This window comes from Natator depressus, chromosome 2 (assembly GCF_965152275.1).
Source record: "Natator depressus isolate rNatDep1 chromosome 2, rNatDep2.hap1, whole genome shotgun sequence".
NCBI classification, from domain to species: Eukaryota; Metazoa; Chordata; order Testudines; family Cheloniidae; genus Natator; species Natator depressus.
The window spans coordinates 1,051,688-1,066,938 of record NC_134235.1 but is presented as its reverse complement, the minus strand read 5'-3'; the positions used below and the strand labels follow the sequence as shown (position 1 = coordinate 1,066,938).

Genomic DNA, 15,251 nt, shown 5'->3' with positions numbered 1-15,251 from the left:
TCCTGTCATCTAATAAACCCTCTGTGTTACTGGCTGGCTGAGAGTCCCGTCTGACTGCGGAGTTGGGGGGCAGGACCCTCTGGCTTCCCCAGGACCCCGCCTGGGTGGACTCGCTGTGGGAAGCGCACGGAGGGGCAGAGGAGGCTGAATGCTCCGAGGTCAGACCCAGGAAGGTGGAAGCCGGGTGAGCTGTGTGTCCCGCAGACAGGCTGCTCCCAGAGAGGAGGCTCCCCCAGAGTCCGGCCTGGCTTCGTAGGGAGCAGTTCCAGAGCACCGCCGAGCTCGCCCAGAAATGCCGACGCTCTCTCTCCCTGGCACCTTCCCGCCGCGACAGTCCCCTGCACGCTCCCAGCTGGGCCCGGATGCCCCAGGCAAAGAGAGAGCCCAGCGAGAGCCCCGCTCAGCTCCATGCCTGGGGCCCCAGGGACAGGCAGAGCTGTGGGCCAAGGGCTCCCTGCAGCTGCTCTCACACTGACCTTGCACAGTCCTACGCCAGCCTGACCCTGGCCCACACCTGCTCTCCCGCCCCAGGTTTTCCAGAAGGAGCTGGGCAAGCGAGCCAGCTGCATTAAGATGCTGAAGCGCTCGGTGAGGGACCTGACGCGGGGCAGCAGCAGCGTCGACTCCCAGTGGCTGCAGAAGCAAATGGAGGAGCTGAGCGGCCGCTGGGACCTGATCTGCAAACTCTCCGTCTCCAAGCAGGGCCGGCTGGAGGCTTCGTTACAGCAGGTGAGAGGAGGGAGAGAGGGGCTAGGTGCAGTGGCTGTGGGGCTGGGACCCCAGACTCGCAGGGAGGGCAGGGGGCCGTGGCCGGGGACCCAGACTCGCAGGGAGGGCAGGGGGCCGTGGCCGGGGACCCAGACTCGCAGGGAGGGCAGGGGGCCGTGGCCGGGGACCCAGACTCGCAGGGAGGGCAGGGGGCCGTGGCCGGGGGCCCAGACGCGCAGGGAGGGCAGAGGGCCGTGGCCGGGGACCCAGACTCGCAGGGAGGGCAGGGGGCCGTGGCCGGGGGCCCAGACTCGCAGGGAGGGCAGGGGGCCGTGGCCGGGGACCCAGACTCGCAGGGAGGGCAGGGGGCCGTGGCCGGGGGCCCAGACTCGCAGGGAGGGCAGGGGGCTGTGGCCGGGGACCCAGACTCGCAGGGCGGGCAGGGGGCCGTGGCCGGGGACCCAGACGAACAGGGAGGGCAGGGGGCCGTGGCCGGGGACCCAGACTCGCAGGGAGGGCAGGGGGCCGTGGCCGGGGGCCCAGACGCGCAGGGAGGGCAGGGGGCCGTGGCCGGGGACCCAGACTCGCAGGGAGGGCAGGGGGCCGTGGCCGGGGGCCCAGACTCGCAGGGAGGGCAGGGGGCCGTGGCCGGGGACCCAGACTCGCAGGGAGGGCAGGGGGCCGTGGCCGGGGGCCCAGACTCGCAGGGAGGGCAGGGGGCTGTGGCTGGGGACCCAGACTCGCAGGGCGGGCAGGGGGCCGTGGCCGGGGACCCAGACTCGCAGGGAGGGCAGGGGGCCGTGGCCGGGGGCCCAGACTCGCAGGGAGGGCAGGGTGCCGTGGCCGGGGGCCCAGACTCGCAGGGAGGGCAGGGGGCCATGGCCGGGGACCCAGACGAACAGGGAGGGCAGGGGGCCATGGCCGGGGGCCCAGACTCGCAGGGAGGGCAGGGGGCCGTGGCCGGGGGCCCAGACTCGCAGGGAGGGCAGGGGGCCGTGGCCGGGGACCCAGACTCGCAGGGAGGGCAGGGGGCCGTGGCCGGGGGCCCAGACTCGCAAGGAGGGCAGGGGGCCGTGGCCGGGGCTATCGGACCCTGTCCAGGCAGGGAAGCAGCACCACTTTCCGGCTAGGAGGGTTGGAGCCTGTGGCACGAGTGTGGACGTGCTGATTTCAGTCCAGGAGAGGCCATTGCGGGTTAGCTCTTCCCTGTGTCCACTCGGTTTGAGCTGAACCCCCAGGAGCTGCTCTTGGCCCGAAATCTCAGGGTCCGCACAGGGATGGCGCCCATCTCGCTGGATCAGCTTCCCAGGGAGACCAGGCCGGTCTGAGCGGCACCGTCAGGGCCTCCCGGCCCTTCGGCGCGTCTGTGGAGAGTGTCAGGCTGAGCTAACCGCCAGCCCCCCGAGTCGGGACAGGGCCACCTGGCCACACGGGGGGCACGGGGCAAGCCGGGCGAGAGGGGGCACCAGCCTCTGAGCCCAAGGCTGGTCCGGTCCCTGCCCACCCTCGCTCTCTGTGCAGGCGGAGGAGTTCCACACCCTGGTGCGCTCGTTCCTGGCCCACCTGGCTGAGTCGGAGAAAACCCTCCGGCACGGCGTCTTCCCGGAGGAGGAGGCGGCCATGCGCGAGTGCCAGAGCCAGCTGCAAGTGAGTGCCCCCCACCCCAGCTGCTGCCCCGCCTCTCCTGGGTGCAGCAAGGCCTGGAGCAGGGCCTCCGGCCCCCACCGCCCAGTTTCAGCTCCTGCCCCCCGCCTTCGCCCTGCCCCCTGCCTGCCCCAAGTCCGTTCCTGGCCACGCCCCGGGCCGGGCAGGGCGAGGCAGGAGCCCCCCCTTGGCCCAGCCCTGGCCCCATCCTGCCGGCCAAAGTCAGGGAGGGCTTTGACCCCTTGTCTTGCCAGGCAGCCTCTGCACCCCCAGGCCTCAGGACCGGGTCTCTGCAGCCACCACCATGGCACTGCCTCTCCATCCCGATGGAGTCCCCCAGCCCGGCTCGGCAGCCCCCCCCGCCCGGCCTGGCAGCCCCCCCAGCCCGGCCTGGCAGCTCTCGGGCGTGCTGCGGAGCTGAGCTGCCCTTGCGTCGGGAGCAGGAGCTGATGGAGACGCTGCAGTGCCAGCAGCTGGAGCTGGAGTGTCTCACGTCGCTGGGAGAGGAGATCCTGTCCGCCTGCCACCCCGACTCCATCGTCACCATCAAGTCCTGGATCACCGTGGCCAAGAGCCGCTTCCAGGAGGTGGGTGTGAGCAGACCCCGTCGGGCCGGGGCAGGCAGAGCCTCAGGGCGCCCGCCAGGACCCGGGGGGGCTGGGACCCATGGGCTCCTGCAGCCCATCACACGGCCATGCTGGGCCTGGGCCGGCCGCCTGCATCACCCCTCCCCTGGCCTCAGCTTCCTGACCCAAACAGGGGCTTCCTCACTGCCTGCCCTGCGTCCTCAGGGGCCCTGGGGCAGGGCCTGGGGGCTTGGGAGCCGAGGGGATTCGCACACGCCCGGCGTGCCCAGGCTGCACAGTGCACAGGCTCCAGCCGCAGGTGGTCGGGCTGCCCTCCTCCCGCTGCCCAGCGCCAGACACACCAGGACAGACCCTGCCTGCCCCCTCCGCAGCGCACAGCCCCTCCTGCGAGACCCTGCGCTCCCAGCCCCTGCCGGGGCCCCACTACTCCCCTGTCCGGGGTTCCAGGCCCGGCGGGGCATCTCCCGGCTGGCCGGGGCACCCAGCAGGGTCTGTCCGGGAGAACACCCACGGGCCGCCCCGGCAGAGCGGCTGACAGGTGTCAGTCACCGGCTTCCTGCTGCGTCTCCCTGGGCGGGCGGGGGGGCAACCTGTGTGAGTGGTGACCCCCCCTCCTCCCCACCCGAGCCTGCCACAACACTGGACATGAAGCGGCCGCATCACCCCTGTAGACAGCGCAGCCTAGACAAGTGACAGAGACCCTAATGGGGACACAGTGCCATAGCCTGCCACCCTGTGCCCACGGGGCCCTGGTCTGTCTCTGCGGTGCCCTGTGCCCGCGGGGCTCCACTCCGTGTCCTCGGTGCCCGTGGGCCCCCCGATCTGTGTCCTGGTGCCCCTCAGTCCGTGTCCTCCGTGCCCTTTTCCCAGGGTCTCTGTCCTCGGTGCCCTGGTCCCTTGGTGCCCTGTGCCCACAGGGCCTGTTTGTGCCCTCATTGCTCCCCACGGTTTGTGGCCAGGGGGTGCCTCCCCCAGTCTCTGCTCCATGCCGGCCCCGGTCACTGCCCGTGTGTGCAGGTGCTGAGCTGGGTCCAGCAGCAGAGCGAGCGGCTCCAGGCCCAGACGGCCAGGCTGGCCGCGGAGCGGGAGGAGATGGGCCAGCTCGTCGACTGGATCGCGGCTGCCGAGGAGTCGCTGAGCCTGAGGGACCAGGAGACGCTGCCCGAGGACGCCCAGCAGCTGGAGGAGCTCAGCTCCCAGCACGTGGTAACGGGGCCGGGCCGGTACCTGCCCCTCTGCCGCCCCCTCCTCTGCCATTCCCCCCTGCTGCCCCCTCTGTCTCCCCCTCCTCTGCCCCCGCCCCCCCGCCGCCCCCTGCTCTGCCATTCCCCCTGCTGCCCCCTCTGCCACCGCCCCCTCCTCTGCCATTCCCCCCTGCTGCCCCCTCTGTCGCCCCCTCCTCTGCCCCCACCCCCCTGCTGCCCCCTCCTCTGCCATTCCCCCCTGCTGCCCTCCCCGCCGCCCCCTGCTCTGCCATTCCCCCTGCTGCCCCCTCTGCCACCGCCCCCTCCTCTGCCATTCCCCCCTGCTGCCCCCTCTGCCGCCCCCTCCTCTGCCCCCGCCCCCCTGCTGCCCCCTCCTCTGCCCCCGCCCCCCTGCTTCCCCCTCTGTCGCCCCCGACACCTCCTCTGCCCCCCCTGCTGCCCCCTCTGCCGCCCCCTCCTCTGCCATTCCCCCCTGCTACCCCCTCTGTCACTCCCTGACACCTCCTCTGCCCCCGCCCCCCGCCATCTCCTTCTCTGCCACCCCGGCCACCCCCCTCCTCTGCCATCAACTGCCCAGCCAAGCACCTCACTGCTTCTTGCCCCTACTGGCCCAGGGTCTGACTCCCCTGCCCCACCCCCATGGGGCAGTGACGTGCTTCGCCCCCCCCCCCCCGCCCCACATTGCCCTGGCTCCATGGGGCTCTGACCCTCCCCCCAGCCCCACCCCCATGGGGAGTGAGGTCCCTCGCCCCCACCGCCACACGCCCGTGTCAGCTCTTTGGGGCCAGGCCTGGTCGCTCTGTGGCCCATCCAGAGCATCCTGGGGGTGGGGGGAGAGAGCCCTGCTCCAGCAACCAGCCTGGCCACAGACAGCACCGCCCAGCCGGCCCATGGGATCTGCCCTGGCTTGTACTGGGGCCCTGCCCGCCAGCCCCTAAGGGTGGGGCGCACGCATCATGGGGGCCCCACTGGGAGGAGCCCAGGCCCCGCTCCCGCTCACGGCCAACTCTCCTGCCCAGGAGTTCATGGAGGAGCTGAACCGCAAACAGCCAGATGTGGAGAAGGTCACCAAGAGCTGCAAGCGCAAGCTGGCCCCGGAGCTGGGGCCGCCGGGCACCCGCAGGCTGGCTGCAGGTAAGGGCTCCTGCTGCTGGCTCCCACGCCTGCTCCTGGATCCCCCCTCGCTGCCCCCTGGAGCTCCCTTCACTGCCCCCTCAATCTGCCTCCTCCCACTGCCCCATGGAGCTTCACTGCCCCCCTCAATCTGCCTCCTCACACTTCCCCCCCTGGATTCCCCCTCACTTCCCCCTGGAGCCCCCTCGCTGCCCCCCTGTAACGAGGCTGGTTCTGGTGGGGCCCAACGGAGAGCGCCAATTCAGGACAAACTGCTTCAAGCAGGGCAGTAACGGCCCCAGGCTGGGGTTCCCGTGCACACCAAGGCAAACCCAACCAGCCAGCCAGAGAGGACTTTGGTCTCACCCCACTGGCTAACCACACGTCACACAAGCAATTCCCTTAGACACTCCAGTTTCCCAGTATCCCCACCAGTGCCACTCGTTATGGGGACGAATGGTTATGAAAACCAATACCCCAGTAAAAGAACAAAGGTTCCCTCGATCCCAAAGGACCAAGCCCCAGACCCAGGTCGATATACAAATCAGATCTTACCCCCAAATCACGCTGTCGCCAATCCTTTCAAATCTAAAATCTAAAGGTTTATCCAGAAAAGGCAAAGGATAGAGACGAGAGCTAGAATGGGTTCAATGGAATCAATGACAGACAGTGACGGCCAAGTTCTTGGTTCAGGCTTGTAGCAGGGATGGAATAAACGGCAGGTTCAAATCCAGTCTCTGGAGAACATCCCCAGCTGGGAGGGGTCCTTCAGTCCTTGGTTCAAAGCTTCAGTGCAGCCAAGTCCCTCCAGAGGTAGGAAGCAGGATTGAAGACCAGATGGAGGAGCTGCAGCAGCTTTGTATAGTCTCTTGCCATGTGGTCTCTGCTTTCTGTGTCCCAAAGACAAGCTGCCCATCCCATGGCCTGGAAACACCTCAAACTTCTGTCCACAGGCAGGTCCCTGCACACCTGGCTGAGTCCCAAGGCGTGTCTGCCTTCTCACAATGGGTCAGTTGTGTAGCGGATGGTCCTTAATGGGCCACGCAGCAGGCTAGGCAGAGCTGACACCAACTTGTCTGGGGTGTCACCCAGAAGCAGAGCAGAAGTTTGAAATACAGACGGTACAGAGCCAATATTCATAACTTCAACTACAAAAATGAGACACACACACAGACAGCATAATCCTAACCAGCAAACCATCACCTTGTCTGAGACACCTCATTTGACCCCCTTTATACAAGATTTGGTGCCACTACAGGACTTTGGTTGCAACAATGATCTATATGGTCCCAGATTATGTCAATAACGTCACACCCCCTCAATCTGCCTCCTCCCACTTCACCCCTAAATACCCCCTCACTGTCCCCTTGTGATGGGTTCTGTCACAGAGATCCCATTGGGACTGTTACCTGATGTGCTGAGATTACCTCTGAGCCCATTTTCCCTGCCAGCTTGGGACTCCAGACCTCTGCCTTGTTGAGCCAGACACGCCAGCCTGCTGCAACACAGACCTAGGTCTGGTCCACGCCCTCAAAGCTGCAGACTTAACTGAAAACTGCTCAGCAAGTCACTTGTCTCCAGCACCCAGACACCCAGCTCCCAAATAAATCCGTTTTACTCTGTATGAAGCTTATACAGGGTAAACTCATAAATTGTCCACCCTCTATAACACTGATAGAGAGAGATGCACAGCTGTTTGCTCCTCCAGGTATTAATCACTTACTCTGGGTTAATTAATAAACAAAAGTGATTTTATTAAGTATAAAAAGTAGGATTTAAGTGGTTTTAAGTAATAACAGACAGAACAAAGTAAGTTACCAAGCAAAATAAAACAAAACACGCAAGTCTAAGCCTAACACATTTAAGAAACTGCATACAGGTAAATCTCACCCTCAGAGATGTTCCAGTAAGCTTCTATCACAGACTAGACTCCTTCCTAGTCTGGGTCCATCCTTTCCCCTGGTACAGCCCTTGTTAGCTCCAGCAGGCATCTTAGGTGGAAAGCAGGGGTGTTCTCATGACTGCAGCCCGCTTTGTTCTGGTCCACCCCCCTTTTATAGCTTTGGCACAAGGTGGGAATCTTTTGTCTCTGGGTCCCCACCCCTCCTTCTAAATGGAAAAGTACCAAATTTAAGATGGATTCCAGTATCAGGTGACATGGTCACCTCATTCTTCATTACCCAGGTCAGTTACACAGGAAGGCTTGCAGGTAAATAAACCCATTCACAACCAAGTGTCCTAGTGAATGGGAGCCACCATTAATGGCCCACACTTTGCATAATTATAATAGGACCTCAGAGTAATACTTCATATTCCTAGTTTCAGATACGAGAATGATACATACATAGAAATAGGATGACCACACTCAGTAGGTTTTAGGCTTTGTAATGATCCCTTACAAGAGACCTTTTGCATGAAGCATATTCCAGTTACCTCATATTCACACTCATAAGCATATTTCCATAAACATATGGAGTGCAACGTCACACCCCACCCCCTCAATCCACCCCCCACCTGCTGGATCCCCCCTCGCTGTCCCCTGGATCCCCCCTCACCGCCCCCCTCAATCTGTCTCCTCTCACTGCCACTGGTATCCCCCCTCACTGACCCGTGGAGCCCCCCTCACTGCCCCCTCCCCCTCGATCCCCCCGCCCATGGGTACTGAGGCCCGTCTCTCGGCTGGTTGCAGGGCGACGCAGTGCCGTGAAACCCCCCCGCGCCGCTCCCCAGGTGCCGCTCGTCGACCTGGAGCCCCCAAGCCCCCCCATGGCACAGCTCCTGCACCGCTGGCAGCAGCTCTGGCTCCTGGCCTTGGACCGGCAGTACCGGCTGCAGAGCGCCCTGCAGCGGCTGCGCGAGGTAGGGGAGTTGGGCTCCTGCCCTCGTCTCACGGGGGGCGGCGCAGCCCGGGGGCCCTGCAGCGGCTGCGCGAGGTAGGGGAGTTGGGCTCCTGCCCTCGTCTCACGGGGGGCGGCGCAGCCCGGGGGCCCTGCAGCGGCTGTGCGAGGTAGGGGAGTTGGGCTCCTGCCCTCGTCTCACGGGGGGCGGCGCAGCCCGGGGGCCCTGCAGCGGCTGTGCGAGGTAGGGGAGTTGGGCTCCTGCCCTCGTCTCACGGGGGGCGGCGCAGCCCGGGGGCCCTGCAGCGGCTGTGCGAGGTAGGGGAGTTGGGCTCCTGCCCTCGTCTCACGGGGGGCGGCGCAGCCCGGGGGCCCTGCAGCGGCTGCGCGAGGTAGGGGAGTTGGGCTCCTGCCCTCGTCTCACGGGGGGCGGCGCAGCCCGGGGGCCCTGCAGCGGCTGCGCGAGGTAGGGGAGTTGGGCTCCTGCCCTCGTCTCACGAGGGGCGGCGCAGCCCGGGGGCCCTGCAGCGGCTGTGCGAGGTAGGGTCCGTGGGAGCGGCAGGCTGGGGGGGTGCAGGCTGGCTGATGGGATGGAAGCCAGGCCTGGCTGCAGTGTGCACCACAGCTCCACACTCTGCTTCGGGCAACTAGAACCCCCCCCATGGCCCGTGCCTGGCCGAGCCGCCTTGGGGGCACAGATGCTCCATTCCCCCCCATGGCCCGTGCCTGGCCGAGCCGCCCTGGGGGCACAGATGCTCCATTCCCCCCCATGGCCCGTGCCTGGCCGAGCCGCCTTGGGGGCACAGATGCTCCATTCCCCCCCATGGCCCGTGCCTGGCCGAGCCGCCTTGGGGGCACAGATGCTCCATTCCCCCCCCACGGCCCGTGCCTGGCCGAGCCACCTTGGGGGCACAGATGCTCCATTCCCCCCCCCCATGGCCTGTGCCTGGCGGAGCCGCCTTGGGGGCACAGATGCTCCATTCCCCCGCCATGGCCTGTGCCTGGCCGAGCCGCCCTGGGGGCACAGATGCTCCATTCCCCCCCATGGCCCGTGCCTGGCCGAGCCGCCTTGGGGGCACAGATGCTCCATTCCCCCCCCATGGCCCGTGCCTGGCCGAGCCGCCTTGGGGGCACAGATGCTCCATTCCCCCCCCCATGGCCCGTGCCTGGCCGAGCCGCCTTGGGGGCACACATGCTCCATTCCCCCCATGGCCTGTGCCTGGCCGAGCCGCCTTGGGGGCACAGATGCTCCATTCCCCCCCTATGGCCCGTGCCTGGCTGAGCTGCCTTGGGGGCACAGATGCTCCATTCCCCCCCTATGGCCCGTGCCTGGCTGAGCCGCCTTGGGGGCACAGATGCTCCATTCCCCCCCATGGCCCGTGCCCGGCTGAGCTGCCCCCGTGGGTCATTCCTGGCGTCACTGTCTCTGAGGTGGAGGAGTTCGCACACTTTGACTTTGGCGTCTGGAGGAAGCGGTACGTGCAGTGGATCAGCCACAGGAAATCCCGCATCCTGGATGTTTTCCGAGGCATCGACCGGGACCAGGACGGGCGGATCAGCCAGGAGGAGTTCGTCCAGAGCGTCCTCTCCTCCAGTGAGCAGGGGCCCGGGCCCTGGAGGTGGGGGGGTGGGGTCCCTCCAGGGGATCTGGGGAGCCTGGGTCTGGCTGACCTGGTTGATGCAAGCTGCATGCTCCCCACATCACCTGGCTTCCATGGTGACTAGAAGGCGTCACTGGGGAGTGATGTTTTTGTAGGGCTGTGAGGGCTGATACTGGCGGGGGTGGGTGGGGGAGAGGCAGGGCCCCGACACTGGGGAATTTCTCCCTCTGGGAAGGACTGGGGCCAGGGAGACCCAGACCAGAGCCGGGGAGCCGCCTGGCTCGCAGGGGAACCACTGCAGGGGCACCGAAGGGTTCCCTGACAGCGTGCTTCCCCCGACCCAGAATTCCCCACTAACATCCTGGAGATGAGCGCTGTGGCCAGCATCTTTGATATGAACAGTGATGGCTTCATTGATTACTACGAATTCGTCAGTGCTCTGCACCCCAGCCGAGACCCGCTGCGGAGGGTTGCTGACGCTGACCAGATCCAGGACGAGGTATGGCAGGGTGCGGAGCTGGGCAGTTCAGGCACTGGGAGGGCACCAGGAGCTGCAGGAGAGGAGCGTTCGCAGCTACTGCGGGGGCAATGGGCAGTGAGTGGGAGCCTGAGGGTGTCACGGAGTGTGGGGGAGTCCAGGCCCTGCACCCCTCTTCCTGGGATTCACTGAGACTCTCAGTCAGCCAGTAAAACAGAAGGTTTATTGGACAACAGGAACACAGTCCAAAACAGAGCTTGTGGGTACACCCAGGACCCCTCAGTGAAGTCCTTCTGGGGGAGCAGGGAGCTTAGACCCCAGCCCTGGGGTTCCCTGTGTTCCTCCCCCCAGCCCCAAACTGAAACTAAACCCACCGAGCAGGTTCCCTGCTGCAGCCTCCGTCCACATTCCTGGGCAGAGGTGTTACCTCCCCCTCCCCCTCCTGGCTCAGGTGACAGGCTCTCAGGTCTCCCGTCCCCAGGGCACATTCCCAGGTCAACACTCCCCCCTCCCTGCTGCCTCACATCGTCACATCTCTCCCCCCTTCGAGACTGAACTGAGCGGGGTCACTGTGACCAGTGACCTGGGGAAGTTCGGGGCCCCCTCTCCGGGACAGCGCATCCGCTATCAGGTTGGCACTTCCCTTCACATGGACCATGTCCATGTCGTAATCCTGCAGGAGCAGGCTCCACCTCAGGAGCTTGGCGTTGGCTCCTTTCATCTGGTGCAGCCAGGTCAGGGGAGAGTGGTCGGTGTACACGGTGAAGTGTCGCCCGAAGAGATAGGGCTCCAGTTTCTTGAGGGCCCACACCATGGCCAGGCACTCCTTCTCGATGGCCGCGTAGTGTTGCTCCCGGGGTAGCAACTTCTTGCTCAGGTACACGATGGGGTGTCTCTCCCCCTTTTCATCCTCCTGCATTAACACCGCCCCCAGTCCCGTGTCGGAGGCGTCGGTGAACACCACAAAGGGCTTGTCAAAGTCTGGGTTTGCTAGAACTGGGCCACTGACCAGAGCCTCCTTCAGCGCCCGGAAAGCCTCCTGGCACTGCTCGGTCCAGACCACCTTGTCTGGCTTCCCCTTCTTGCATAGCTCAGTGATGGGGGTGGCTATGGCGCTAAAGTGGGGCACAAATCGTCGGTAGTATCCTGCCATCCCAATAAAGGCTTGGACCTGCTTTTTGGTGTGGGGAGCGGGCCAGTCTCTGATCACCTCCACCTTGGCCGGTTCCGGCTTTAGGCGGCCGCTCCCCACCCGATGGCCCAGGTAAGATACTTCAGCCATCCCCACCTTGCACTTCTCCGCTTTGACAGTCAGCCCAGCCCCCTGGAGTCGGTCCAGCACTTGTCTAACCTGGGACACGTGGTCCTCCCAGGTCTGGCTAAAGACACAGATGTCGTCAATATACGCCACGGCAAAACTCTCCATCCCCCTCAGGAGCTGGTCCACCAGGCGCTGGAAGGTGGCCGGCGCTCCCTTGAGGCCGAAAGGCAGGGTCAGAAACTCATAGAGCCCCAGAGGGGTGATAAAGGCCGATTTCAGCCGGGCATCTGCATCCAGCGGCACTTGCCAGTAGCCCTTTGTAAGGTCCATGGTGGTGAGGTACCGAGCTCCTCCCAGCTTGTCTAGGAGCTCGTCCGGCCTGGGCATGGGGTAGGCATCTGTCACGGAGTGCCCGGGCGATGCTCTGGAACTGCTCCCCATGAAGCCAGTCAGGACTCTGGGGCAGTCGCCTTCCGGTGAGCAGCCTGTCCGCAGGGCAAACAGCTCACACGGCTTCCACCTTCCTGGGTCTGACCTCGGAGCATTCAGCATCCTCTGCCCCTCCGTGTGCTTCCCACAGCGAGACCGCTCAGGCGGGGCTCCTGGGGAAGCCAGAGGGTCCTGCACCCCAACTTCGCAGTCAGACGGGACTCTCAGCCAGCCAGTAAAACAGAGGTTTATTAGACGACAGGAACATGGTCTAACACAGAGCTTGCAGGTGCAGAGAACAGGACCCCTCAGCTGGGTCCATTCTGGAGGGCAGTGAGCCAGACAACCACGTCTGCACTTCACTCCATGTCCTAGCCAGCCCCAAACTGAAACTCCCTCCAGCCCCCCCTCCTCTGGGCTTTGTTCCTTTCCCAGGCCAGGAGGTCACCTGATTCCTTTGTTCTCCAACCCTTTAGCTCCCACCTTGCAGGGGGGAAGGGCCAGGCCATCAGTTGCCAGGAGACAGGGTGTCGGCCATTCTCTGTGTCCAGACCCCTGCACACACCTGCCCTCTAGGGCTCTGCAGTGATCATACACCCTTACCCCACCACCTAGATACTTAAGAACTGCATAGGGGAAACTGAGGCACCCCCACAATATTCGGAGGAAACACTAAGAACAGTCCCACTTCGTCACATCTCTCCCCCTTCGAGGTCGAACTGAGCGGGGTCACTTTAGCCGGTGACCTGGGGAAGTTCGAAGCCACCAACGTTCCCATGGATGCCCCAGCGTCTCTGCCATTCCTTGGTAGGAGTTACACCAGACCCTTCCAGTTTCACGCCCTCCCTTAGGTCGGGGGTGGTCGATAGCACTCGCAGGCCGCATGTGGGACGGTTTCTGCGGCCCTTGCCCTTTGGCCACCCCAAAACCCCAGGGGGTCAAACTTGGATTGGGTCTTCTCCCCAACAAGCTGGCCAAACACAGCCACTTGGTTATAGGACTGTTTAAGTTTCTTAACAGCTTTCACTCCATCTGAGACCTTCTCAAAGCTATCCACACTGGGTCTTTCAACAGGACAGTCAGTGGATCCATTCACAACAGAAAATTTCTGGCTGTTAGGAACTGAAACTTTCTTGATTAAATCACTTTCACACCCTTCAGTTGCAGTAAACTGCTTGCAAAGACTCCATGAGGATTCCTTTCCCTAGGGCTTTTCTATGCAACAATTCACCCCTCCCAGAAATTCTGCTCTTACCCTCTTTACCTAGGGCTTGCTCTAGAGGAACACGTTCCTGAGCAACAACAGACTCTTTCTGGGTCTCCCTTACATCCAGAATTACCTCTGGCCCATCCGGCGGATACCTACACAATCCCCTTTCAGGCAAACTGACAGACTTCCTAGATAAAAGGTCAGAAGCCTTCTCCTTCCCTTTGCCACACACAAGTTCAGGAATCTTTTCCTTCTTGCTACAGGTTTCCACACCCTCCATAGGTAACACAATCACATCACCTTCACGCTCTCCTTGTGCCCTGGCTAGGATCTCACCCTGATTAGACAGAGTTGCGACACCCTTTCCCAACCACACACGAGCAACAGGCAAAATACAAGCACCAGAATTGTCTGGGCTCTGGGATTTTACATAGACACTAACTGGATGCGACCTAGTTACAGGGCCATTCTCCTGAGCAGACACAAACTTAGGACCCTTCCCTTCCTGGGCTTTAGCTGAATCCAGAACCAACTCTGAGTCAACTGCATGACGCTCAACCATCACAGGCTGCAAGGCCCCTTCTGTCTGCTCCACAGACCAAGAAGAGCCGGACACACTTTCTCCTTTACCGGACACACAGCTTGGGATCTCATTCCCCTTGTCCCAGCACACAAGGCTGGTCACAGACACCTGCTTGGAGATCAGGGTAGCTCCCTCCACAGGCAAGTCAATACCTCTGACAGGCACAGGCACGTTTCCTTCACTGTCCCAATTCTCCACCCAGCTAACAGGTAAGGTCCAGGGACACTCATCTTCCACTCTCCTCGCCTTCCCACCCTGCTGACTGGACAAAGCCATCAGATCACAAGGCTGCCTAGGCTCATCCAAACTTTCCTTACCAAGCACCTTGCCACTCCCCACAGATCCCCTCCCCTGCCTGTGTCTCCCCCCACTCAGCTGGGGTCTCAGCTCCCCCTGTGCTCAGCGCTGCCCTTGCTGTGCCAGTGGGGGTAGGCAGCGAGCTCGCTGCTTTCCTCACTGCATCAGAGCCAGCCTGAGCCCCCTGAGCCCCCCTCTCCGGAGTGCAAGGGCGCAGGGAGCATCTCTCTGTCCCACCCAGCCCCAGGGGTCTGCTTACAGGCAGGCAGGTAGCCTGAGCCTAGCGGCTCCTCCCTGCTGCCAGCCAGGTCATCTGCATTTTCACTGACCGTTTCCCTCTCCACCGACTGGTTCCCTGGATTCAAATTCAAACCCTTGGCCGTTACAGGAGCAGGGCCTGGATCCTGTCCCAAAGAGACACAGTTGCCCCACAACAGGGTCTCGCAGCTGGTGTCCTGGAGCACCCCAAAGACCAGCCAGCCCCACCCCTCCTGGGTCTGCACAGGGATCTGGGCCATAGGCAGGGCGAGGGGCTTCGTCCCTGGGACCCTCACCCAGCTCACACAGCCCCTCAACCTCTGAGGCTGCACCACCCAGGGCCTGACAACAGTTCTCTCTGTCCCAGGATCTCGCCACCCCAGGAATGTCTCCCCATTGACCATCACCTTCCGCTCCCACTGGGGGTCCGAGGGGCCTGGCCCCAGGAAACTCCACACAGACATATAGGTTGGGGTCAGGAGTGGGAGCCTGTCCACCTCCCCACCCATCTGGCCGACAGAGTCTATGGCCTTGGGACCCAGCAAGGGAGCTAGACACCGGGGCTTTTCCGCAGGGTCCCCCTGGTTCAAATCTCCAGCCTGCTCAAAGGCAGTGAGGTGGGCATCCACATCCCCCCCCTCCTTAACCAGGGGCAGCAATTTAGTCTCGAGGTTCCCTGCGGAACTGGCCCCCCGGGGTCTATCCCCACTCACCCCGGGGAGGTTCCCTAGGCCTCTCCGCTCCCCCACCGCCAGTTCATGCTGCTGCTGCTTCTGCAGCTCTTTCTCGGGCTCTCGCTGTCTCTCACAGTCCTCTTGCTCTCTCGGACTCAGCTCCAATCCCGTCCGTCTCCGATCCCCGGATGGGGAACCCAATCGTGAAGACCCTCGTCTGGTCGGGGACAGGAGTCTTGGCGATGCCTGGCTACTACTCCAGCTGCTCCCAGATCCTGCTATAGCCCCATTTGGGGTCAGGAATCTGTCCCTTAGAGCGGTCATCCTCCTCCAGCTGCACGATTAACTGTGCTTTGGTGAACTTTC

The 15,251-nt window shown here is 63.4% G+C and overlaps 1 protein-coding gene across 3 annotated transcripts in view; it reads left to right on the top strand.

Annotated features, from left to right (window-relative positions):
* Positions 1-15,251, top strand: part of LOC141981990 (microtubule-actin cross-linking factor 1, isoforms 6/7-like) — a 161,935-nt gene that overhangs the window by 128,772 nt on the left and 17,912 nt on the right. For all 3 annotated transcript variants that reach the window (XM_074943629.1, XM_074943628.1, XM_074943631.1), the window contains 8 exons: positions 532-729; positions 2,230-2,355; positions 2,796-2,939; positions 3,957-4,145; positions 5,164-5,278; positions 7,947-8,116; positions 9,526-9,688; positions 10,040-10,194. In XM_074943629.1, coding sequence (XP_074799730.1) covers positions 532-729; positions 2,230-2,355; positions 2,796-2,939; positions 3,957-4,145; positions 5,164-5,278; positions 7,947-8,116; positions 9,526-9,688; positions 10,040-10,194 — 1,260 coding nt within the window. The remainder of the gene's footprint in view (positions 1-531; positions 730-2,229; positions 2,356-2,795; positions 2,940-3,956; positions 4,146-5,163; positions 5,279-7,946; positions 8,117-9,525; positions 9,689-10,039; positions 10,195-15,251) is intronic.